This window comes from Oncorhynchus mykiss, chromosome 29 (assembly GCF_057628025.1).
Source record: "Oncorhynchus mykiss isolate SJ-2025 chromosome 29, ASM5762802v1, whole genome shotgun sequence".
NCBI classification, from domain to species: Eukaryota; Metazoa; Chordata; class Actinopteri; order Salmoniformes; family Salmonidae; genus Oncorhynchus; species Oncorhynchus mykiss.
The window spans coordinates 27,154,940-27,173,430 of NC_143050.1; the positions used below are offsets into that span (position 1 = coordinate 27,154,940).

Here is an 18,491-nt window from a genome sequence, read left to right on the forward strand (position 1 = left end):
AGTAAAGTAGATCAGAGTAGAGTAGAATAGAATAGTCTAGAGTAGAATGGAGTGGAATAGAGTAGAGTAGAATAGTGTAGAGTAGAGTAGAGTAGAGTAGAGTAGAGTAGAGTAGAGTAGAGTAGAATATAATAGAATAGAATAGAATATAGCATAGTAGAGTAGAGAGAATAGTAGAGCAGAGTAGAATAGTGTAGAGTAGAACAGTATATAGTATAGCAGATTAGAATAGTGTAGAGTAGAATAATGTAGAGTAGAATAATGTAGACTATAGTGGAATAGTGCAGAGAAGAGTATAATAGAGTAGTGTAGATTATAGTAGAGTCGTGTAGAATAGTGTAGCGTAGAATAGTGTAGTGTAGAGTAGAATCGAGTAGAGTAGAGTAGAATAGAGTAGAGTAGAGTAGAGTAGAATAGTGTAGAGTAGAGTAGAGTAGAGTAGAGTAGAATAGTGTAGAGTAGAGTAGAGTAGAGTAGAGTAGAATAGTGTAGAGTAGAATAGTGTAGAGTAGAGTAGAGTAGAATATTGTAGAGCAGAATAGTGTAGAGTAGAATAGAGTAGAGTAGAATAGAGTAGAGTAGAGTAGAATAGTGTAGAGTATAGTAGAGTAGAATAGAGTAGGATAGTGTAGAGTATAATAGTGTAGAGTAGAGTAGAATAGTGTAGAGTATAGTAGAGTAGAATAGAGTAGGATAGTGTAGAGTAGAGTAGAATAGTGCAGAGTAGAATAGTGTAGAGTAGAATAGAGTAGAGTAGAATAGAGTAGAGTAGAATAGAGTAGAGTAGAGTAGAATAGTGTAGAGTAGAATAGTGTAGAGTAGAATAGAGTAGAGTAGAATAGAGTAGAGTAGAATAGAGTAGAGTAGAATAGAGTAGAGTAGAATAGAGTAGAGTAGAATAGAGTAGAGTAGAGTAGAATAGTGTAGAGTAGAATAGTGTAGAGTAGAATAGAGTAGAGTAGAATAGAGTAGAGTAGAATAGAGTAGAGTAGAGTAGAATAGTGTAGAGTATAGTAGAGTAGAATAGAGTAGGATAGTGTAGAGTAGAGTAGAATAGTGCAGAGTAGAATAGTGCAGAGTAGAATAGAGTAGAGTAGAGTATAATAGTGTAGAGTAGAGTAAAATAGTGTAGAGTAGAATAGAGTAGAGTAGAATAGAGTAGAGTAGAGTAGAATAGTGTAGAGTATAGTAGAGTAGAATAGAGTAGAGTAGAATAGAGTAGAGTAGAATAGTGTAGAGTAGAGTAGAGTAGAGTAGAGTATAATAGTGTAGAGTAGAGTAAAATAGTGTAGAGTAGAATAGTGTAGAGTAGAATAGTGTAGAGTGGAGTAGAGTAGAATAGTGTAGAGTAGAGTAGAATAGTGTAGAGTAGAGTAGAATAGTGTAGAGTAGAGTATAATAGAGTAGAGTAGGATACTGTAGAGTAGAATAGAGTAGAGTAGAATGGTGTCAAATAGAGTAGAGTAGAATAGTGTAGAATAGAGTCGAGTAGAATAGAGTAGAGTAGAATAGAGTAGAGTAGGATATTGTAGAGTAGAATAGAGTCGAGTAGAATAGTGTAGAGTAGAGTAGTGTGGAGTAGAGTAGAATACTGTAGAAGAAAGAGACGGAGGGGTTAAAGAGAGAATAAGAGGGAACTAGAAAGTGTATAGTGATGTTTCCTCTTTCTAAATGGCTTTGTATAACTGGTCTTAAAGTTGAGATCTGCGATAGGTGAAACAGCACCACTGGCCTCCCCTTCCGCATCTGTTATTGTTTTAGTTTAGAGGAAATGAGCATCGAGCATCATGGTCAGAGAAAATCATAGTACATGCTGTGCTGTTCTATCACCCATGCGATGATGTGTTATGATGTCCGAGGGAAAAAACATTGTTCGTTGTTGTAATATTGCAAACGGACAGTTCCACTGATAAAGATGAGAAACCAATGGCCTGCTCCCACATTAAAGCTACAGTCTCTATCTCTCTGGGATCTGTTGTTATTGGAGGACACATGGCTGCCTTCTTTATCTGGTTCAAGCTACGGCTAGGGGTTGACTGGCTACCCAAACTCCTTTCTCCGGCCAAACACTACGCCACGCCCACGGACCTTAGGTTCTTCTCCACAATGAGTCTGGATCTGAGTACAGTCCCGACGATTTATAGAACGCAAACACCATTCTGATTGGTCCCAGAAACCAATGGGTTGGGCCAGAGCCAGAACACATCTCTAACCAATTTAGTACTCTGATTGGTTAGCGATGATGCAATCGCTGATGGCTTTGTTTTGTACAACATCCCTCATTTTACGTCACTTCAGTCTCAGACTGAAGTACGTAACGTTAGGGAACATAGCGAAGCAGTAGAACTCAGTCGTCAGGCAAGGCTAAGGGAGCGTCGAGCGATCACACGGCCAAGGAAAAGGAGGCTCAACTGTTTCGGCAACAAGCTTTGAAATGTGACGTCTCCAAATGGTGTTGTTTCTATGGGAGAGAGAGACGTCTACACATAAACAGAAGGTGTGCATTATGCAACGGGAAGGCCTATCTGGTCTCAACCCCTCTGTGTTCTGTCTATGTCTGGAGGGGGTGGGGCGGGGGTGTACTGTGGGGTGTGCTATTTTTCCTCTCATGCTGGTTTCTAATGGGAGATGAGCAGCACTAGCTGGGTACTTTTCTATTGTTTAGGATGGGAGCACTGCCTGGAGGAGGGAGGGAGCTCCCTAAAGAAGCCCCAGAGAGCTCCCTAGCAACCTGTCCATCTACAGTAATGAGAAGCTCTTACCACACACACACACACACATTCTAACAAACACAGAACCACACACACATACTAACACACTCCCAAAGAAACATACATACGCAAGCACGCACGCGCACTAACACGCACACACACACACACTAACACACACACACACTAACACACACACACACACACACACACACAAACAGACACACACACACTAACACACTAACAGACACACTCTCTACTCACCATGATTTCATCCTGCTAAAGCAGAACAGTTGTAGTGATAGAGGTGAAGAGAAAAAGACAACAGAAAGAGAAGTCCCTCAGAAGAAACAGAGATAGAGTGGGAACACAACTAACACACTGCACTACTAAAGAAAAACAAAGGAACAATATAATTTAGTCGAGAACAAATGGAGAAGTAATACAAACTCACTCAAAACTGCACTCACTTGGAGCCATAATCTGGTTTGGGAATAGCTCGACATAGACCTTAGGACTAGGGTTGCAAAATTCTTGGAACTTTCAATAGAGTCTCTGGGTTTCCCGAAATCCAAGTTGGAGAATCCCTGATTTCCTGCTTATTTCTTCATGATTCCAGGAATCCTTCAACCAGGATTTTTGGAAGTTTAAACGTTATTGAAAGTTATCCAGAATGTTGCAACTCCACCTAGATCCTTGCATCTTGGGCCATTACAATGCTTTCTGAAAAGCCCATCAGGACAAACATCATAGTGAATGTACTGTAGGACTATCTGTAGGTGCTGTCCTGTGCCTATAGTACCTTGTTGCCAGGTTGCTTCTTCTGGGCCACCTGGCTGCTCCTCTGCTGAGCACTACAGGGGTAAACATAATCATAGGTTAGATTGGTACACACACCTAAACACAGGAATCATTAGTACGTCAGGGTAGGTCAGAGTTCACAGACTGTACTGTGTCTGTCCTGGGTTATCTGTTCTAATCGACTGTATCAGGAAAGTGGTCAAGAGGGCGACACTCACTTGGCAAAGCCAATGAAGTCCTCATGGTTGGTGTTCATGTAGGCCAGCTCAATGTCAATCAGCAGCATCACCTAGATGGAGGGACACACATCAGGAGTTATTAGAGTTAGGATTAGACATAACAGTTTGAATTGGGAAGATAGTCACTGGTGTAGTGGAAACCCCCCGCAGGCTCCTGGGGCCCACCCGCCCGTCATCTCACACCCATCTCTAAATTGGATTACTTTTTTAAACAAATCATTTTGACAGCAACCCTCCTTTTTAATCTCCACGTGTTGTAAGTGAAGTGTTTGTGTTGTCCATTCTACCTGGTAGTAGTCACTTCTTTAGGGCGTGGCCCAAACTCCAAACTTTGCTGTGGTCCAGAGAAACTGCGCTATGCCAGTGAAAATAGTGTGTGTGTGTGTGTGTGTGTGTGTGTGTGTGTGTGTGTGTGTGTGTGTGTGTGTGTGTGTGTGTGTGTGTGTGTGTGTGTGTGCGTGTGTGTGCGCGTGTGAGTGTCACCTGGTCCTTGGTGCGACTCTCGCGGTCTCGGATATGCTGGGTGACAATCTTGTCCATCTCCTCCCTCAGCATGGGGTACTGAGCCAGCTGTGGGTACAGGACAGCACAGGGCACACCGTGTGGGTAGGGAGGCACAGTTCAGACACAGACCAGACACAAAGCACAGCCAACACAGCCAAACACACACACTTAAGCACTAACAGCACAAAAAGATACAGTGCACGCACAACAAGAGCACAGCACAGACTCTGCCCTATTACTGCCATAAAACACTAAACAGTCTCTGCCCAACGGATAGTCTTCTCCCCGATAACACATGATTTTCCTGGCACACTACGGCCTTTTTCCATGTGTTCTTTGTAAACACACCAATACAGACATTAGTGTGCTTCCAATACAGCAGACACACAACAGAATCACAGAGTCTGTTAGGAGGAAAGCCAACTGAAATCACAGAGTCTGGTGGGAGGGAGGAAAGCCAACTGAATCACAGAGTCTGGTGGGAGGGAGGAAAGCCAACTGAAATCACAGAGTCTGGTGGGAGGGAGGAAAGCCAACTGAAATCACAGAGTCTGGTGGGAGGGAGGAAAGCCAACTGAAATCACAGTCTGGTGGGAGGGAGGAAAGCCAACTGAAATCACAGTGAAATAAAATAAGCTGACGTCTGGCAAGTTACAATGCATCCTTTGCGTTGGCTGTTCAAGGTCACAGGATCACATTGGAATCAATGAGATCCTTCTCTTCTATCGTTTGATTTATCACTTCCTGGCATGGGCCCAAATACACAGTGGGCAACATTGAGCTCTTTAAGGCTTATTCATATGTATAGACAGATAGCCATGTCATTGACGCCTATTATATAACAGTATTAGTGTCTTCCTTCTATACTGTCATCTAAACACAAGTCCTGGTGACTTATAGTACACTGGTTCTTTGGCTTTGATGACACATTGCAGGGCTATTTCACATACTGTGCTATAATGCCATGTCGAGCTATCACTAATACAGATGTAGGGTCTTAATTGAATCACCTTGTTGCAGTCGAACTTTCTTGCAATGCAGGTAATGTTCAACTTGTACTGTAGTTCAGGTTTAAAAAATTCAGACCTGATTTTTCCCGCAAATGTATCAACCCCTAAAAAATGGCAATTTAGTATAAAACTCACATTTCCTGTTGCTGTAGGATTATTTGGCTCAAATTAAGATCCTACATCTGTACTACTACCTTATGGCCAGGTGACTTACTAGAGCAGACATTAAATTGACCAATCAAAATAAGACTGATATTAGTGGCTTTTTTTAAATTTAAGACCAATTAACCCAATGTGTCGTTGTAAAGAAGCATTGCAACTTTCACATCCACAACATAGTTCCAACGCAGCCAGTTAGGAATGTTCTGTTTGACAGAGATGCATCGTAAAAAGTACTTTGATATACAATAACTCATACAAACAGGGTATGGGCAGCATGCAGGGAGATTGTTACACACAAACACACACACACAATGCATGGGGAGCAGGGGGAGGACGAGGAGAGAGAGTGGAAGAGGGCAGAAAGACCTCTTGTGGATTTTCTGTTTTATGGTCTTGAAAAAATCCACAAGAGGGCTCTTTTACATTTTTTCAAAAATGTGCTTGAAGAATAAACAAGTCAGTGAGAGGTGAGACACAACAAGATGTAGAAGACAATAAAGAGAGAGAGAGAGAGTGGGAGAAAGAGAAAGAGAGAGAAACAGAGAGAGATAGATGTTGTGGGTAGATCTGTTAGTTGAGATGCTGAGACACAAGTGCTCCACCTGCAACAGCACTAGTTACTACAACAGATCAAATCATATCGACAGACACGGGAATGGAAGTGAGTAGAATCGACTAGAGGAACTCAAATCAGATGACAGAATCGGAGACTGAGAGGAAGTCGCAAAGATACAGTATAACTCACTGAGGAGAAAACACACAAATGCTGGTTACGATGGGAACTTGGGACAATTAGTTCAATTGTCTACTTTGGCCAATCAAAAACAAAACAGAATAAAAACGAATGTTTGAATAGAAACAGAATGACAAAAAAACAACATGGGAGTTTAATATCATGGTAAGACCAGAGTAAGGATAGACTGACAGTCTGCTGGACTAATGTGTTGGATGCCATATCTAAAACAAAGTGTGAGCACAGAATGATCCATCGTCTCAGTCCTACCATGTTCAGACCGTCAATGTGAAAGCGATTCATATTGTTCACCAGCGTTGTACTGACTACATAGCATGTTCCCGAGTGCACACAGGACATAGATAGTGAAGTGGGACAGAAAGCTAACCGCATCACACATCTCGAGAAGATGACGTTGTTTAATCAATAGCAGTGTGCATAGTCAGGTGCCTCCTATTGAAAATAAACAACACACTGTGCATTCAGAAAGTATCCACAACGCTTTTCCACATTGGATTGAATTGTCATCTGTTGTCAACGGTCTGCACAACAGACTCTGTAATGTCAAAGTGGAAGATTATTATTATTATTTTAGTGTGCAGTAATTAATGGAAAATAAAACACTAATATATCTTGATGAGATAAGTATTCAACCCTCTGAGTCAATACATGTTAGAATAAGCTTGGCAGCGATTGCAGCTGTCTTTCTGGGTAAATCTCGAAGAGCTTTTCCACACCTGGATTGTACAACAACATTTGCCCATTACTCTTTAAAAAAATTATTCAACTTCTGTCAAGTTGGTTGTTGATCATTGCTAGATGCCATTTTCAAGTCTTGCCATAGATTTTCAAGTTGATTTAAGTCTAAACTGTAACTAGGCCACTCAGGAACATTCAATGCCGTCTTGGTAAGCAACTCCAGTGTATTGTCTTGTTTTTAGATAATTGTCCAGCTAAAACGTGAATTTGTCTCCAAGTGTCTGTTGGAAAGCAGACTGAACCAAGTTTTCCTCCAGGATTTTGCCTGTGCTTAGTTCTACTCTGTTCATTTTCATCCCGCCCCCCAAAAAACTCCCTAGTCCTTGCCGATGACAAGCATACCCATAACATGATGCAACCACTACCGTGCTTGAGAATATGAAGAGTGGTACTCAGTGATGTGTTGAGTTGGATTTGCCCCAAACATAGCGCTATATATTCAGGACAAAAAGTGAATTTCTTTGCCAGATTTTTTGCAGTATTACTTAAGTGCCTTATTTCAAACAGGACGCATGTTTTGGAGTATTTGTATTCTGTACAGACTTATGTACAGGCTCAAAGGGATATTCAATGTTTTTATTTTTACCCTTCTACCAATTGGTGCCCTTCTTTGCGATGCATTGGAAAACCACCCTGGTCTTTGTGGTTGAATCTGTGCTTGAAATTCATTGCTCGATCGAGGGACCTTACAGTATGTGTGGGGTACAGAGATGGAGTAGTCATTTAAAAATAATTTAAAATGCTATTATCGCACACAAAGTGAGTCCATGAACATTTTTACTCCTGAACTTATTTACGCTTGCCATAACAAAAGGGTTGAACACTTACTTACTCAAGACATTTACATTTCAGCTTCTCATTTTGAATTAATTTGTAAACATTTGTAAAAACATAATTCCACTTTGACATTATGTAGATCAGTGACACCACATATCAGTTTAATCCGTTTTAAATTCAGACTGTAACACAACAGAAAGTGGAAAAGGTCAAGGGGTATGAATACTTTCTGAGGGCAGTGTATCTGGCTTACCATGACAATACATGTTTGAATCCTTTCGTGTGTTGAAAGGGCTCCTCTTTTGACCGCAAGTGACCACCATCTGTCTTTTGCATTTGCCAAGCTTACAAAGTCAGTACACAGTAAATAAATGTCACTGTCTATTGTCACTGATGGGTGAGTTGACTCTGCTTTGAAAAAATGGTAGTCGGTCTTCTGCGTCAGACACAGTATTCATCATTTTTAGGATACCATCATTGCATAAATGGAATGGCATGTTTGAAGAAAAACGAATATTTAAATCTGCTATGTTGCTGGCTCAGAGCCAACACCGAGTCTTGTTCTTTGTCATTTGGAAACAAATATGTAAGAGGGCCAGGCACATTTGCAGATAAACTTCAAACACTAATATCACACCACAATACAAAAACCATGGAGAGGAGGAGAAGAGAAAACTGTCGAGTATGATAAGGAGTATGAACGAAGAGACTGACCGACAACGACAACCTATGAAATGATTTCTTAGCTGTGTGGCTTACTGTGCTTTCTATAACGGGAACGTCTACACTACCAGTCAAAAGTTTTAGAAAACCTACTCATTCAAGGGCTTTTCTTTATTTTTACTATTTTCTACATTGTAGAATAATAGTGAAGACATCAAAACTATGAAATAACACATGGAATCATGTAGTAATCAAAAAAGTGTTAAACAAATCAAAATATATTTTAGATTTGAGACCCTTTGCCTTGATGACAGCCTTGCACACTCTTGGCATTCTCTCAACCAGCTTCATGAGGTGGTCACCTGGAATGCATTTCAATTAACAGGTGTGCCTTCTTAAAAATGTATTTGTGAAATTTCTTTCTTTCTTAATGAGCCTCTCTTTTGAGCCAATCAGTTGTGTTGTGACAAGGTAGGGGGTAAAATGTTTAACACTTTTTTGGTTACTACATAATTCCAATTGTGTTATTTCATAGTTTTGATGTCTTCACTATTATTCTACAATTAAGAAAATAGTAAAAAATAAAGAAAAACCCTTGAATGAGTAGGTGTTCTAAAACTTTTGACTGGTAGTCATAAGAATATATCATAAGAATATATCAATGTCACGTTCTGACCTTAGTTCCTTTTTTTATGTCTCTATTTTTGGTTTGGTCAGGGCGTGAGTTGGGGTGGGCATTCTATGTTTTTGTTCTCTGTTTTGTATTTCTGTGTTTGGCCTGGTATGGTTCCCAATCAGAGGCAGCTGTCTATCGTTGTCTCTGATTGAGAACCATACTTAGGTAGCCTGTTCCTACCTGTGTTTGTGGGTAGTTGTTTCCTGTTTTGTGTTGTGTCACCTTGCAGGACTGTTTCGATTTTCGTTGTTTCACGTTTGTTATTTTGTGTTCAGTTGTAAGAACTCCGATCTCTCATATTCCTCATCAGTCGAGGATGAGAATCGTTACAGAACTACCCACCAAAAAAGGACCAAGTAGCATGGTAACAAGAAGCAGAGGGTTCTGGACTCCTGGACTTGGGAGGAGATACTAGACGGTAAGGGACCCTGGAGTCAGGCTGGGGAATATCGCCGCCCCAAAGAAGAACTGGAGGCAGCGAAAGCTGAGCGGCAGCGATATGAGATAAGGCAGCGCAACAGGCAAGAGAGGCAGCCCCCAAAGCTTTCTTTAGGGGAGGCACACGGGGAGATTGGCGGAGTCAGGCGGTAGACCTGAGCCAACTCCCCGTGCTTACCGGGAGAGGCGTAGTACTGGTCAGGCACCGTGTTATGCGGTGAAGCGCACGGTGTCGCCAGTGCACGCTCATAGCCCGGAGCGCTGTAGGCCAGCCCCCCGCAAGTGCCATGCGAGAGTGGGCATCCAGCCAGGGCGTGTTGTGACAGCTCAGCGTGTTTGGTCTCCGGTACGCTATTTTGGCCCAGGGTATCCTGCGCCGGCTCTGCGTGATGTGTCTCCGGGGCGCTGGGAGGGTGCAGTTCGCCCTATGCCTGCGCTCCGCCCGTGCCGGGCGAATGTGGGCATTGAGCCTAAGGTAGAGGTGCGAGTGGTATGCACCAGATCTCCAGTGCTCCCCCACAGCCCGGTTCAATCTGTGCCTGCACTCTGGAGGGTCCGGTCTAAAGGGGTCATCCAGCCTGGAGGAGTGGTGCCAAGGCTGCGCACCAGAGCTCCAGTGCTCCTCCACAGCCCGGTCCATGTGGTGCCTCCTCCATGCACCAGGTCGAGGGCGAGGGTCGCAACTCCAGAGGCGCCACATAAGTGGGCCAAGACCAAGGTGGAGTGGGGTCTACGTCCCGCACCAAAGCCGCCACCGCGGTGAAATGCCCACCCAGACTCTCCCCTATAGGTTCAGGTTTTGCGGCCGGAGTCCGCACCTTTGGGAGGGGGGTATTGTCACGTTCTGACCTTAGTTCCTTTTTTTTATGTCTCTATTTTTGGTTTGGTCAGGGCGTGAGTTGGGGTGGGCATTCTATGTTTTTGTTCTATGTTTTGTATTTCTGTGTTTGGCCTGGTATGGTTCCCAATCAGAAGCAGCTGTCTATCGTTGTCTCTGATTGAGAACCATACTCCTGTGTTTGTGGGTAGTTGTTTTGTGTTGTGCCATCTTGCAGGACTGTTTCGATTTTCGTTGTTTCACGTTTGTTATTTTGTGTTCAGTTGTAATAAATTTAACATGGACACATACCACTCTGCATTTTGGTCCGATCTCTCATATTCCTCATCAGACGAGGACGAGAATCGTTACAATCAAATGGTCATTTTTGCCTCTTATTCGACCAAACAGAAAGCATATAGCTACAACACTAACCACTATAGATCAATTATTTGAATTGTTCATTTGCTTCTGATTTGTAGTCCAGCCATCGGTCTATCCCTACCTCTAAAAATGACGCCGAACGTGGCTCGGTTCCTTGGTTACCTTGTCACTACACTTTCGTATGGTGGAGGTGAGTTCGCTCACTACCATATCTATACACTTCAGTGAAGGTTCCTTCAGCTTTTGGATCTGCTTTTTCACTATGGCCTCAAAGGCCAGGTCAGGAGTGAACAGGCCCGTCCTGTAGAGAGGAGGTGGTGACGGGTGGGGGGGGGGGGGGGAGAGAGAGAGAGAGAGAGAGAGAGAGAGAACCAAAAAAATCCACGGGGATAGAGAGCAGGTCAAAGCAGAGAGAGAGATAGAGAGGCGAAAGCATAACACAAAAGGGCCACACAGAGAAGAACGTATAAGGAGGAAAAAAAGAGGGATGACAGATTGAGAGACAGATGAAAAAGAGGGGATAGTGACAGGTCAGGGGGAGGTGGGTAAACAGTAAAGAGGGAATAAAAGGCAAGTGAGACATTTGGTTTCCCTTGAAGCCATTCTAAAGAGGCCAGCGCTGAGGTCTATCCCTCTATCCAGAAAGGGAGAGAGAGAGAGAGAGAGAGAGAGAGAATACAGCCTGCACCACTCCACCGGCCAACAGCTCTGAGTTATGAGCCATGCCAGACCGTAGCTGTGCACCCAACACCCCAGACGAAGCACCTTGCTCTTCCTCTATACCTGACCCTAAATCTTTGTCCTCTTCTCCCTTTCCCCCTATCTCCATCTATCCCCCAGCTGACCACACAGAGCAGGGTCACAGCGTTTGTTATTCTGCTGTCCCAGAGTCACTGTGGTCAGGCCACATTCCATAACATGGCCTGGTCACAGTGGAATTAAGACCACTGGTATTAAAACCACTGGGGCCCCTTTGGCTGAGTGTGGTCCTAAAGGGCCCTCTAAAGCTGACCTTGGCCCTTGGTAATCATCCAGATCTTCACATTGTCATGGCTCCTGTCTGCTGCAGGTGCACAGCCTCCAGTCTCACAAGCAGGAAGTCTGGATGCTGAGGTCACCCAACATGGCTGCCAGGGACAACAGCGGAGTGACACTTTGATGTGACACTCAAGGCATTGAAAATGATTTATCCACTGCTAAAAGGAGTCACCTGTGACTTAACATAAATTAAACATCTTGAGATGTGTTAATTTGACCGTTAATTTGATTTTGAATGTCAATTTGATCATTTTCATCCTTACTCCTGTGTCAAAAGTTGCTACCCTTGACATGTAGCCACAGAGCAGCAACTCAGCAGCATCCAGACCCCTTCTATACCCAGCACAGTTCTCTAACATGGCCATGCGATTGCCACTCTGCCCAGCCACCCCATCCAAAGCGGTAGGCAGGCAATCCCTCACAATACCCCAACTACCCCAGTACGCCCCCTACTGTCCCAACCCGGGAAAACAGGGTCTGGAAAACCAGGCAGTGCGGTGATACGATAACAGGGAAGACATAGCAGAAGGTTTTGGTGGGAGGGAGAGATGAAACCATAGTGTCGCTCTCCACCATGTGCGTTTACCTTCTGAGTACACTGCCTAACGGTATTGACTAGCTCAGAAATGACCATGTCCACACATTTCTGGCAGGGCTCTTTGATCTTGCCGATCTGCCTTTTCACAATGGTCTCAAAGGCCATGTCCGGGGTGAAGAGGCCAGTTCTGCCCGGTAGAGAGAAAACGAGCGACAGGTTCAAAAAAGAGGGAAAAAGAGAAAGAAGGAGGAAGAGGAGGAGGAGGAGGAGGTCAGGCAGAGAGAATAGTGTTACTTGGAAATAAACTCCTCCTCACAAACCCCTTCCACATAAAGCATAAAGAAGAATCATGCACAGCAAGATAAAGACAGATTAGAAATTTCAACAAAAAACGAAGCTAAATCATCACATCGTGGTTTGGGGGACATATTGAGCTAGTTCGATAAAAGCACAACTGAACTTAAAGAACAGAACTTTTATCATTATTACTATACAGCAGGGATCATCAACTAGATTCAGCCGTGGGATGATTTTTACTTGAGCGGATGGTCAGGGGGCCAGAACAGAATGACTAATAATTTGTACACTGCAAATTATCCGCAAGAAGCCGAAACAGATAAAACATTTTAAAAAACATGACCATTTCAAACCTCGCAAACGTTTGTACACGATCACATACGGTATATCTCTCTTTTGTGTGGGAGTACTTTTGAACATATATCCTAAATAAAAAACTAATTTGCTGGGGTTTTTACAGTCTCCCCAACCCAGCAAAAAATAATGATAACTTTTCAGTCATATTTGAGGGGACAAATAAAACCCCCCGTTTCACCAGGTGGGAACCCTGCTATACAGTTTGTGAATAGTGTTGCCCACATATTACAGCATAGGACTCATCCAGATGACGCCATTAATTTTGGAATCCCTATACCACTACACCATAATGTCTCAATTCTCTTGAACGGTTTCCTTTCACCATTCCCCCTCCTTCAGAACCACTGACCAGGTAGAGCTCACCCTCATTGTCAGAACAGGTTTGCAGCCATTTTGCTTTCACAAAGGAAATGTGACAAGGAAATGCAGACAAATAGCAATATTGTTCCAAGCTCAAGCAGATTTAGATTTAGAAACACAGAGGGGACTTTCAACAGGTTCATTTCAACAGGTTCATTGCAACAGGTTCACATCCTGAATAGCGATGACGTCACTGTCGGATTCTGATTCATATCGCTCTGGGACCTACGTAAAAGACAGGGCGTTGCCATGGGAGCTAGGTCACACGTGACTGGCATATCAGGCTAGGGCTTCAACAGACAGACAGTCATACATACAAGATACAGACAGGTGGACACGGGGCAGGGCGAGGAGCGAGAGAAAGATACCATCCAACCAGCGGTCACAGATCTAATCACAAATCCCTCCACTTCTGTTTCTGATAACATCAGTATGCGACAGCATGCTGGGTGCATGTCTGCGGTCAATGTGTCTCGAGGTCTTTGTGATCAGATGGGTGACGGCGATTAGAGTTGGCCTGGCCCACAGCCGCGACCCAGGCGGGCGAGGACAGGGGAGGGAGAGGGGGATGGGGAGGAAGGACGTTGCCTAATGCCGTGGATGTTCTTAATGGCGTAGCTGATCTCCTTGCGAAGCTCTTTTTCGTTAAACTCCATCTGTACGGACACAGAAAGGACACACAGACACGTGTTAAATAGTGAGCACACGCCTCAGACGCACTGCAGATACCACATAGATAGAGATGGAAGGTCCCTTGTATCCATTGAGTGGCTCTGAACAGCGAACAGAATATTCTTCACAGGAGCAAATTTACAACAACAACCAACCTTCAGACTAAGTACTAACACTGCTTAGTTATTCCATTCAGTCTGACACCTCTGTTAATCATTTGATATGACACAGGTATACCATGAGTTTATGATGACAGACAGTCTGACTGCGATGTTTAACGACTGAGACTGTAGTCTGGCCACAGCAGGCCCAGATCCTGTGGCCAAGGCCAAACAGAATGTTTTACTGTGACGGGAGGGAGGGAGGGAGGGAGGGAGGGAGGGAGGGAGGGAGGGAGGGAAGAATGTTTTCCTCATAAAGTCTCTGGGTTGGGCCTCCCGAGTGGTGCAGTGGTCTAAGGCACTGCATCGCAGTGCTTGAGGCGTAACTACAGACCCAGATTCAATCCCAGGCTGTGTCACAGCCGGCCGTGATCGGGAGACCAATGAGGTGGCGCACAATTGGCCCAGCGTTGTCCGGGTTAGGGGAGGGTTTGGCCGGCTGAGATTTCCTTGTCCCATCGCGCTCTAGCGACTCCTTTTGGCGGGCCGGGCGCCTCCAATCTGACTTCGGTCGCCAGCAGAACGTTGTTTCCACCGACACATTGGTGCGGCTGGCTTTCCCGGGTTAAGCGTGCATTGTGACAAGAAGCAGTGCGGCTTGGCAGGGTCGTGTTTCGGGGGACGCACGGCTCTCGACCTTCTTCTCTATCGAGTCCGTAGGGGAGTTGCAACGATGAGACAAGACTGCCAATTGGATATCACGAAATTGGGGAGAAAAAGGGTGAAAGTAAAAATGGTATTTTTTAAAACAAATAATAATTATTGTAATTATAATAATGTCTCTGGTTTGCGGTCGATCCACAGCCCTGTCTGTCTCAAGAGTTAGGAGAGCGGGGGCCCTGGTAAGAGACACACACACATACAGTACAGTACACACACCTTGACCAGCTCGAAGGGGAAGCGCTCGTGGAAGATGCGGTTGATCTTGGCTCCGCCTGACAGCTCTGCTGTGTCGATCTGGTCCCCAGAGCCCTCGATACGCTTCTCAAAGTCCACTGAGAACTGCTGCACCATCCTGGAGAGTAAAGGATACAGGGATAAGGGAGTTAGACGTGTGTGTGTGTGTGTCAAATCAAATTGTATTTGTCACATGAGCCGAATACAACAGGTGTAGACCTTACCGTGAAACGCTTACTTACAGGCCCTTAACCAACGATGCAGTTCAAAGATATAGTTAAGAAAATATTTACAAAATAAAGTAAAAAATCAAATCAAATCAAAAAGTAACATAAGAAAATGACATCAACAAAAAAATGACAACAACAACGAGGCTATATACAGGTCAGTCGAGGTCATTTGTAAAGTGACTATGCAGTGATAATAAACAGCGAGTAGCAGTAGTGTAAAAACAAAGGGGGTGTAGGGGGGGTCAATGTAAATAGTCTGGGTAGCCATTTGATGAATTGTTCAGCAGTCTTATGGCTTGGGGGTAGAAGCTGTTTAGAAGGCTCTTGGACCTAGACTTGGCGCTCCGGTACCGCTTGCCGTGTGGTAGCAGAGAGATCAGTCTATAACTTGGGTGACTGGAGTATTGTTGTGTGTGTGTGTGTGTGTGTGTGTGTGTGTGTGTGTGTGTGTGTGTGTGTGTGTGTGTGTGTGTGTGTGTGTGTGTGTGTGTGTGTGTGTGTGTGTGTGTGTGTGTGTGTGTGTGTGCATGCCATCATGCGTACTTGTGTGTCCTACTCACTGCAACAGGGCCTTGGTCTTGCGGGAGGGGTCGTCAGGTCTGAAGTTCTTGTACTCCTCCACCTCCTTCTCTATAGACAGCAGCTGGCTCTGCAGCTTGGCCCGCAGCCCCGGCAGAGTGTCCCGGATGTGATTGGTCAGTTGCTGCGGAGGGCAAGGTCCTCAGTGTGGGTTATGACATGCGAAGGAAGAGATTACAGTGATCTAGCATACCAGCCTACTACCGTTCTACTCCCTCATCTCTAGTGGATATTATAAACTCGTTGAAAGCATCAAAATGCGTCATGTGGATGGCTCATCTGGTAGAAGACTTCTCTGAAGGCTATAAAAATGAACTGAAAAGATACATATTGTGAACGCTAAAATAATATTCCTACTATGCACTTTGGTAATGATTGAGGGATTTGAACCACAGATCAGGAAAGTATTAGTGTTCCCCTCCACACACACACACACACACACACACACACACACAAAGGAGGACTGACCTGGTTGAGTGTTTTCTGTAGGTAGGGGATTTACCTGGTTGAGTGTTTTCTGTAGGTAGGGGATTTACCTGCTTGAGTGTTTTCTGTAGGTAGGGGATTTACCTGTTTGAGTGTTTTCTGTAGGTAGGATACTGACCTGGTTGAGTGTTTTCTGTAGGTAGGGGGTGCCCATGCGTTCAGCCAGGTGTCTGTATCCAGGGTGGGTCAGGAAGAACTTTCTCTCTGCAGCCATGGCCGCTGTGATGTCCTTCTTCCCATCTATGTCCTTCTGACTCCTGTTCACCACACCAATGTAACCTGGAACAGAGAGCGAGGTCAGCTGATGCTGGACATATCAGGATGCAAAGATAGCCACAATGTTGTTTTGTGGAGAGAAAAAAAGAAAGAAAAGTTTGTTAGGGTAATTAGTATTCTTGTTTGTGTGGGTGAGATGTATTTTCTTTATTTGCCTGTCTGGGTAGTGGGCTGAAGGCGGAGGGGAGTTCTGGGGGAGGTGTGGAGGGTAATCTGGGGTTCCATGAAGTTACCCACATCCCTATTGTGGGATGGTTATTTGTAACAGCTGTCGATTGTACTACATGCCTACATATCCTGCTATGACTGAAAACAAATAAAGAATGTCAGCCACATGGGCAAGAGGGATCACATATCCCCATCTAGTTAAGTTTTCTCATGCATTTCTCTGCTAAGCAGTATGTCTTGCTCTATTACCTTTTGGACTGGACACCAATAGCCTTGTAAATATGCTAGTGGTTTAACATGAGGCCTTCCGACACGGGAGAGTGACAGAAGCAGAGAAGGTAGAGACAAAGGACATGAAAAACGTTCAGGAGCACATGCCTGGGTTCTAACCAAGCGCCAGTGGAAAAACGACACATAAGCGGATTGCATTAGGGTTTCCCACAAATATATTTTATTGCAAAGAAAATAACAGATGTTTTTTCCAGATGTGTCACTGAAATCAAGACATTGTTTTTGTCCACCTTTCTCTCTCCCTTTCTTTTCTTCACTCTCTCTTTTCTTAACTCTCTCTTAATTTTCTCCCTCTCTGCAATCTTCTTTTTCTCTCTCTTCCTCCAACCCTCTCTCTCTCTCTTCCTCCAACCCTCTCTCTCTCTCTCTCTCTCTCTCTCTCTCTCTTCCTCCAACCCTCTCTCTCTCTCTCTCTCTCTCTCTCTCTCGCTTTCTCTCTTCCTCCAACCATCTCTCTCTCTCTTCCTCCAACCCTCTCTCTCTCTCTCTCTCTCTCTCTCTCTCTCTCTTTCTCTCTTCCTCCAACACTCTCTCTCTCTCTTCCTCCAACCCTCTCTCTCTCTCTCTTCCTCCAACCCTCTCTCTCTCTCTTCCTCCAAACCTCTCTCTCTCTCTTCCTCCAACCCCCTCTCTCTCTCTCTCTCTCTCTTCCTCAAACTGCTGCAGTGAGCAACACAACTAGATTACCACTAGAGGGAAGCACTGAGACAGTGTGTGTGTGTGTGTGTGTGTGTGTGTGTGTGTGTGTGTGTGTGTGTGTGTGTGTGTGTGTGTGTGTGTGTGTGTGTGTGTAGTCTCACCTCTTCGCAGTGGGAGCAGCTTATTTTCCAGAATTTCTCTGGCGTCAGTCCCCTCATCCATCAGATCCAGCTTGGTGATCACACCAATGGTTCGCTGACCTGGTCACACACACACACAGACACACACACACACAAAACATTAACAAAGTCCAGATCTGCGCTGTAGGTAGGTTCAATTGCATCCTTGTCTAACTGTTCTGTCACAACTTGATGTTGAATGATACTGAGAGCACAGATGAAAGCAGTAGGCCTACAGTTCCTGCCTTTAACCTCTTGTTAACCTCACCCACCCTGTGGGTCCACTTCTTTGGCAATCTTCAGGGCATCCGAGTTGGCCAGATCAGAGTTGGCCGGGGAAACAGCCAGCAGCAGACAGTTGTCCTTGGTCACAAACTGATATAACATGTCTCTGATCTGCTGCTCAATGTCCGCAGGCTGGTCCCCTACTGGGACCTTGGTCATCCCCGGCAAGTCCACCAGAGTCAGATTCAGGACTAGGGGAGAGAGGGGAGAGAGAAGGGGAGAGAGGGGAGGACAGAGAGGAGAGAGATGTGAAAGGCCGAGGGGATAGAAGGGGAGGGTAGAGGGGAAAGGGGAAGATAGTGTGGAGAGGGGAGAGGGGGGAGAGAGGAGAGGGTAGAGAGAGATTTGTAAATATGATATCAGATCT

General features: G+C 44.6%; 1 protein-coding gene across 23 annotated transcripts in view; it reads right to left on the reverse strand.

Moving 5' to 3' along the window:
- The window catches only part of dnm1a (dynamin 1a), an 82,890-nt gene that overhangs the window by 38,963 nt on the left and 25,436 nt on the right, over positions 1–18,491 (reverse strand). For 14 of the 23 annotated variants that reach the window (XR_016493305.1, XR_005040435.2, XR_005040436.2 and 11 more), the window contains exons 4-14: positions 18,112–18,315; positions 17,822–17,920; positions 16,405–16,565; positions 15,782–15,924; positions 14,974–15,109; positions 13,850–13,917; positions 12,296–12,434; positions 4,232–4,318; positions 3,728–3,798; positions 3,511–3,562; positions 2,973–2,987 (exon numbers count right to left, since the gene is read on the reverse strand). Coding sequence is in view for 19 of the 23 variants with exons in the window: in XM_090226906.1 (XP_090083032.1) it covers positions 2,973–2,987; positions 3,511–3,562; positions 3,728–3,798; positions 4,232–4,318; positions 12,296–12,434; positions 13,850–13,917; positions 14,974–15,109; positions 15,782–15,924; positions 16,405–16,565; positions 17,822–17,920; positions 18,112–18,315 (1,175 nt within the window). In the remaining 4 variants the exon portion in view is untranslated. Of the gene's footprint in view, positions 1–2,972; positions 2,988–3,510; positions 3,563–3,727; positions 3,799–4,231; positions 4,319–10,833; positions 10,973–12,295; positions 12,435–13,849; positions 13,918–14,973; positions 15,110–15,781; positions 15,925–16,404; positions 16,566–17,821; positions 17,921–18,111; positions 18,316–18,491 lie in introns of all 23 variants that reach the window. The other 9 variants (XM_036967872.2, XM_090226912.1, XM_090226910.1 and 6 more) reach the window with 3 other exon arrangements.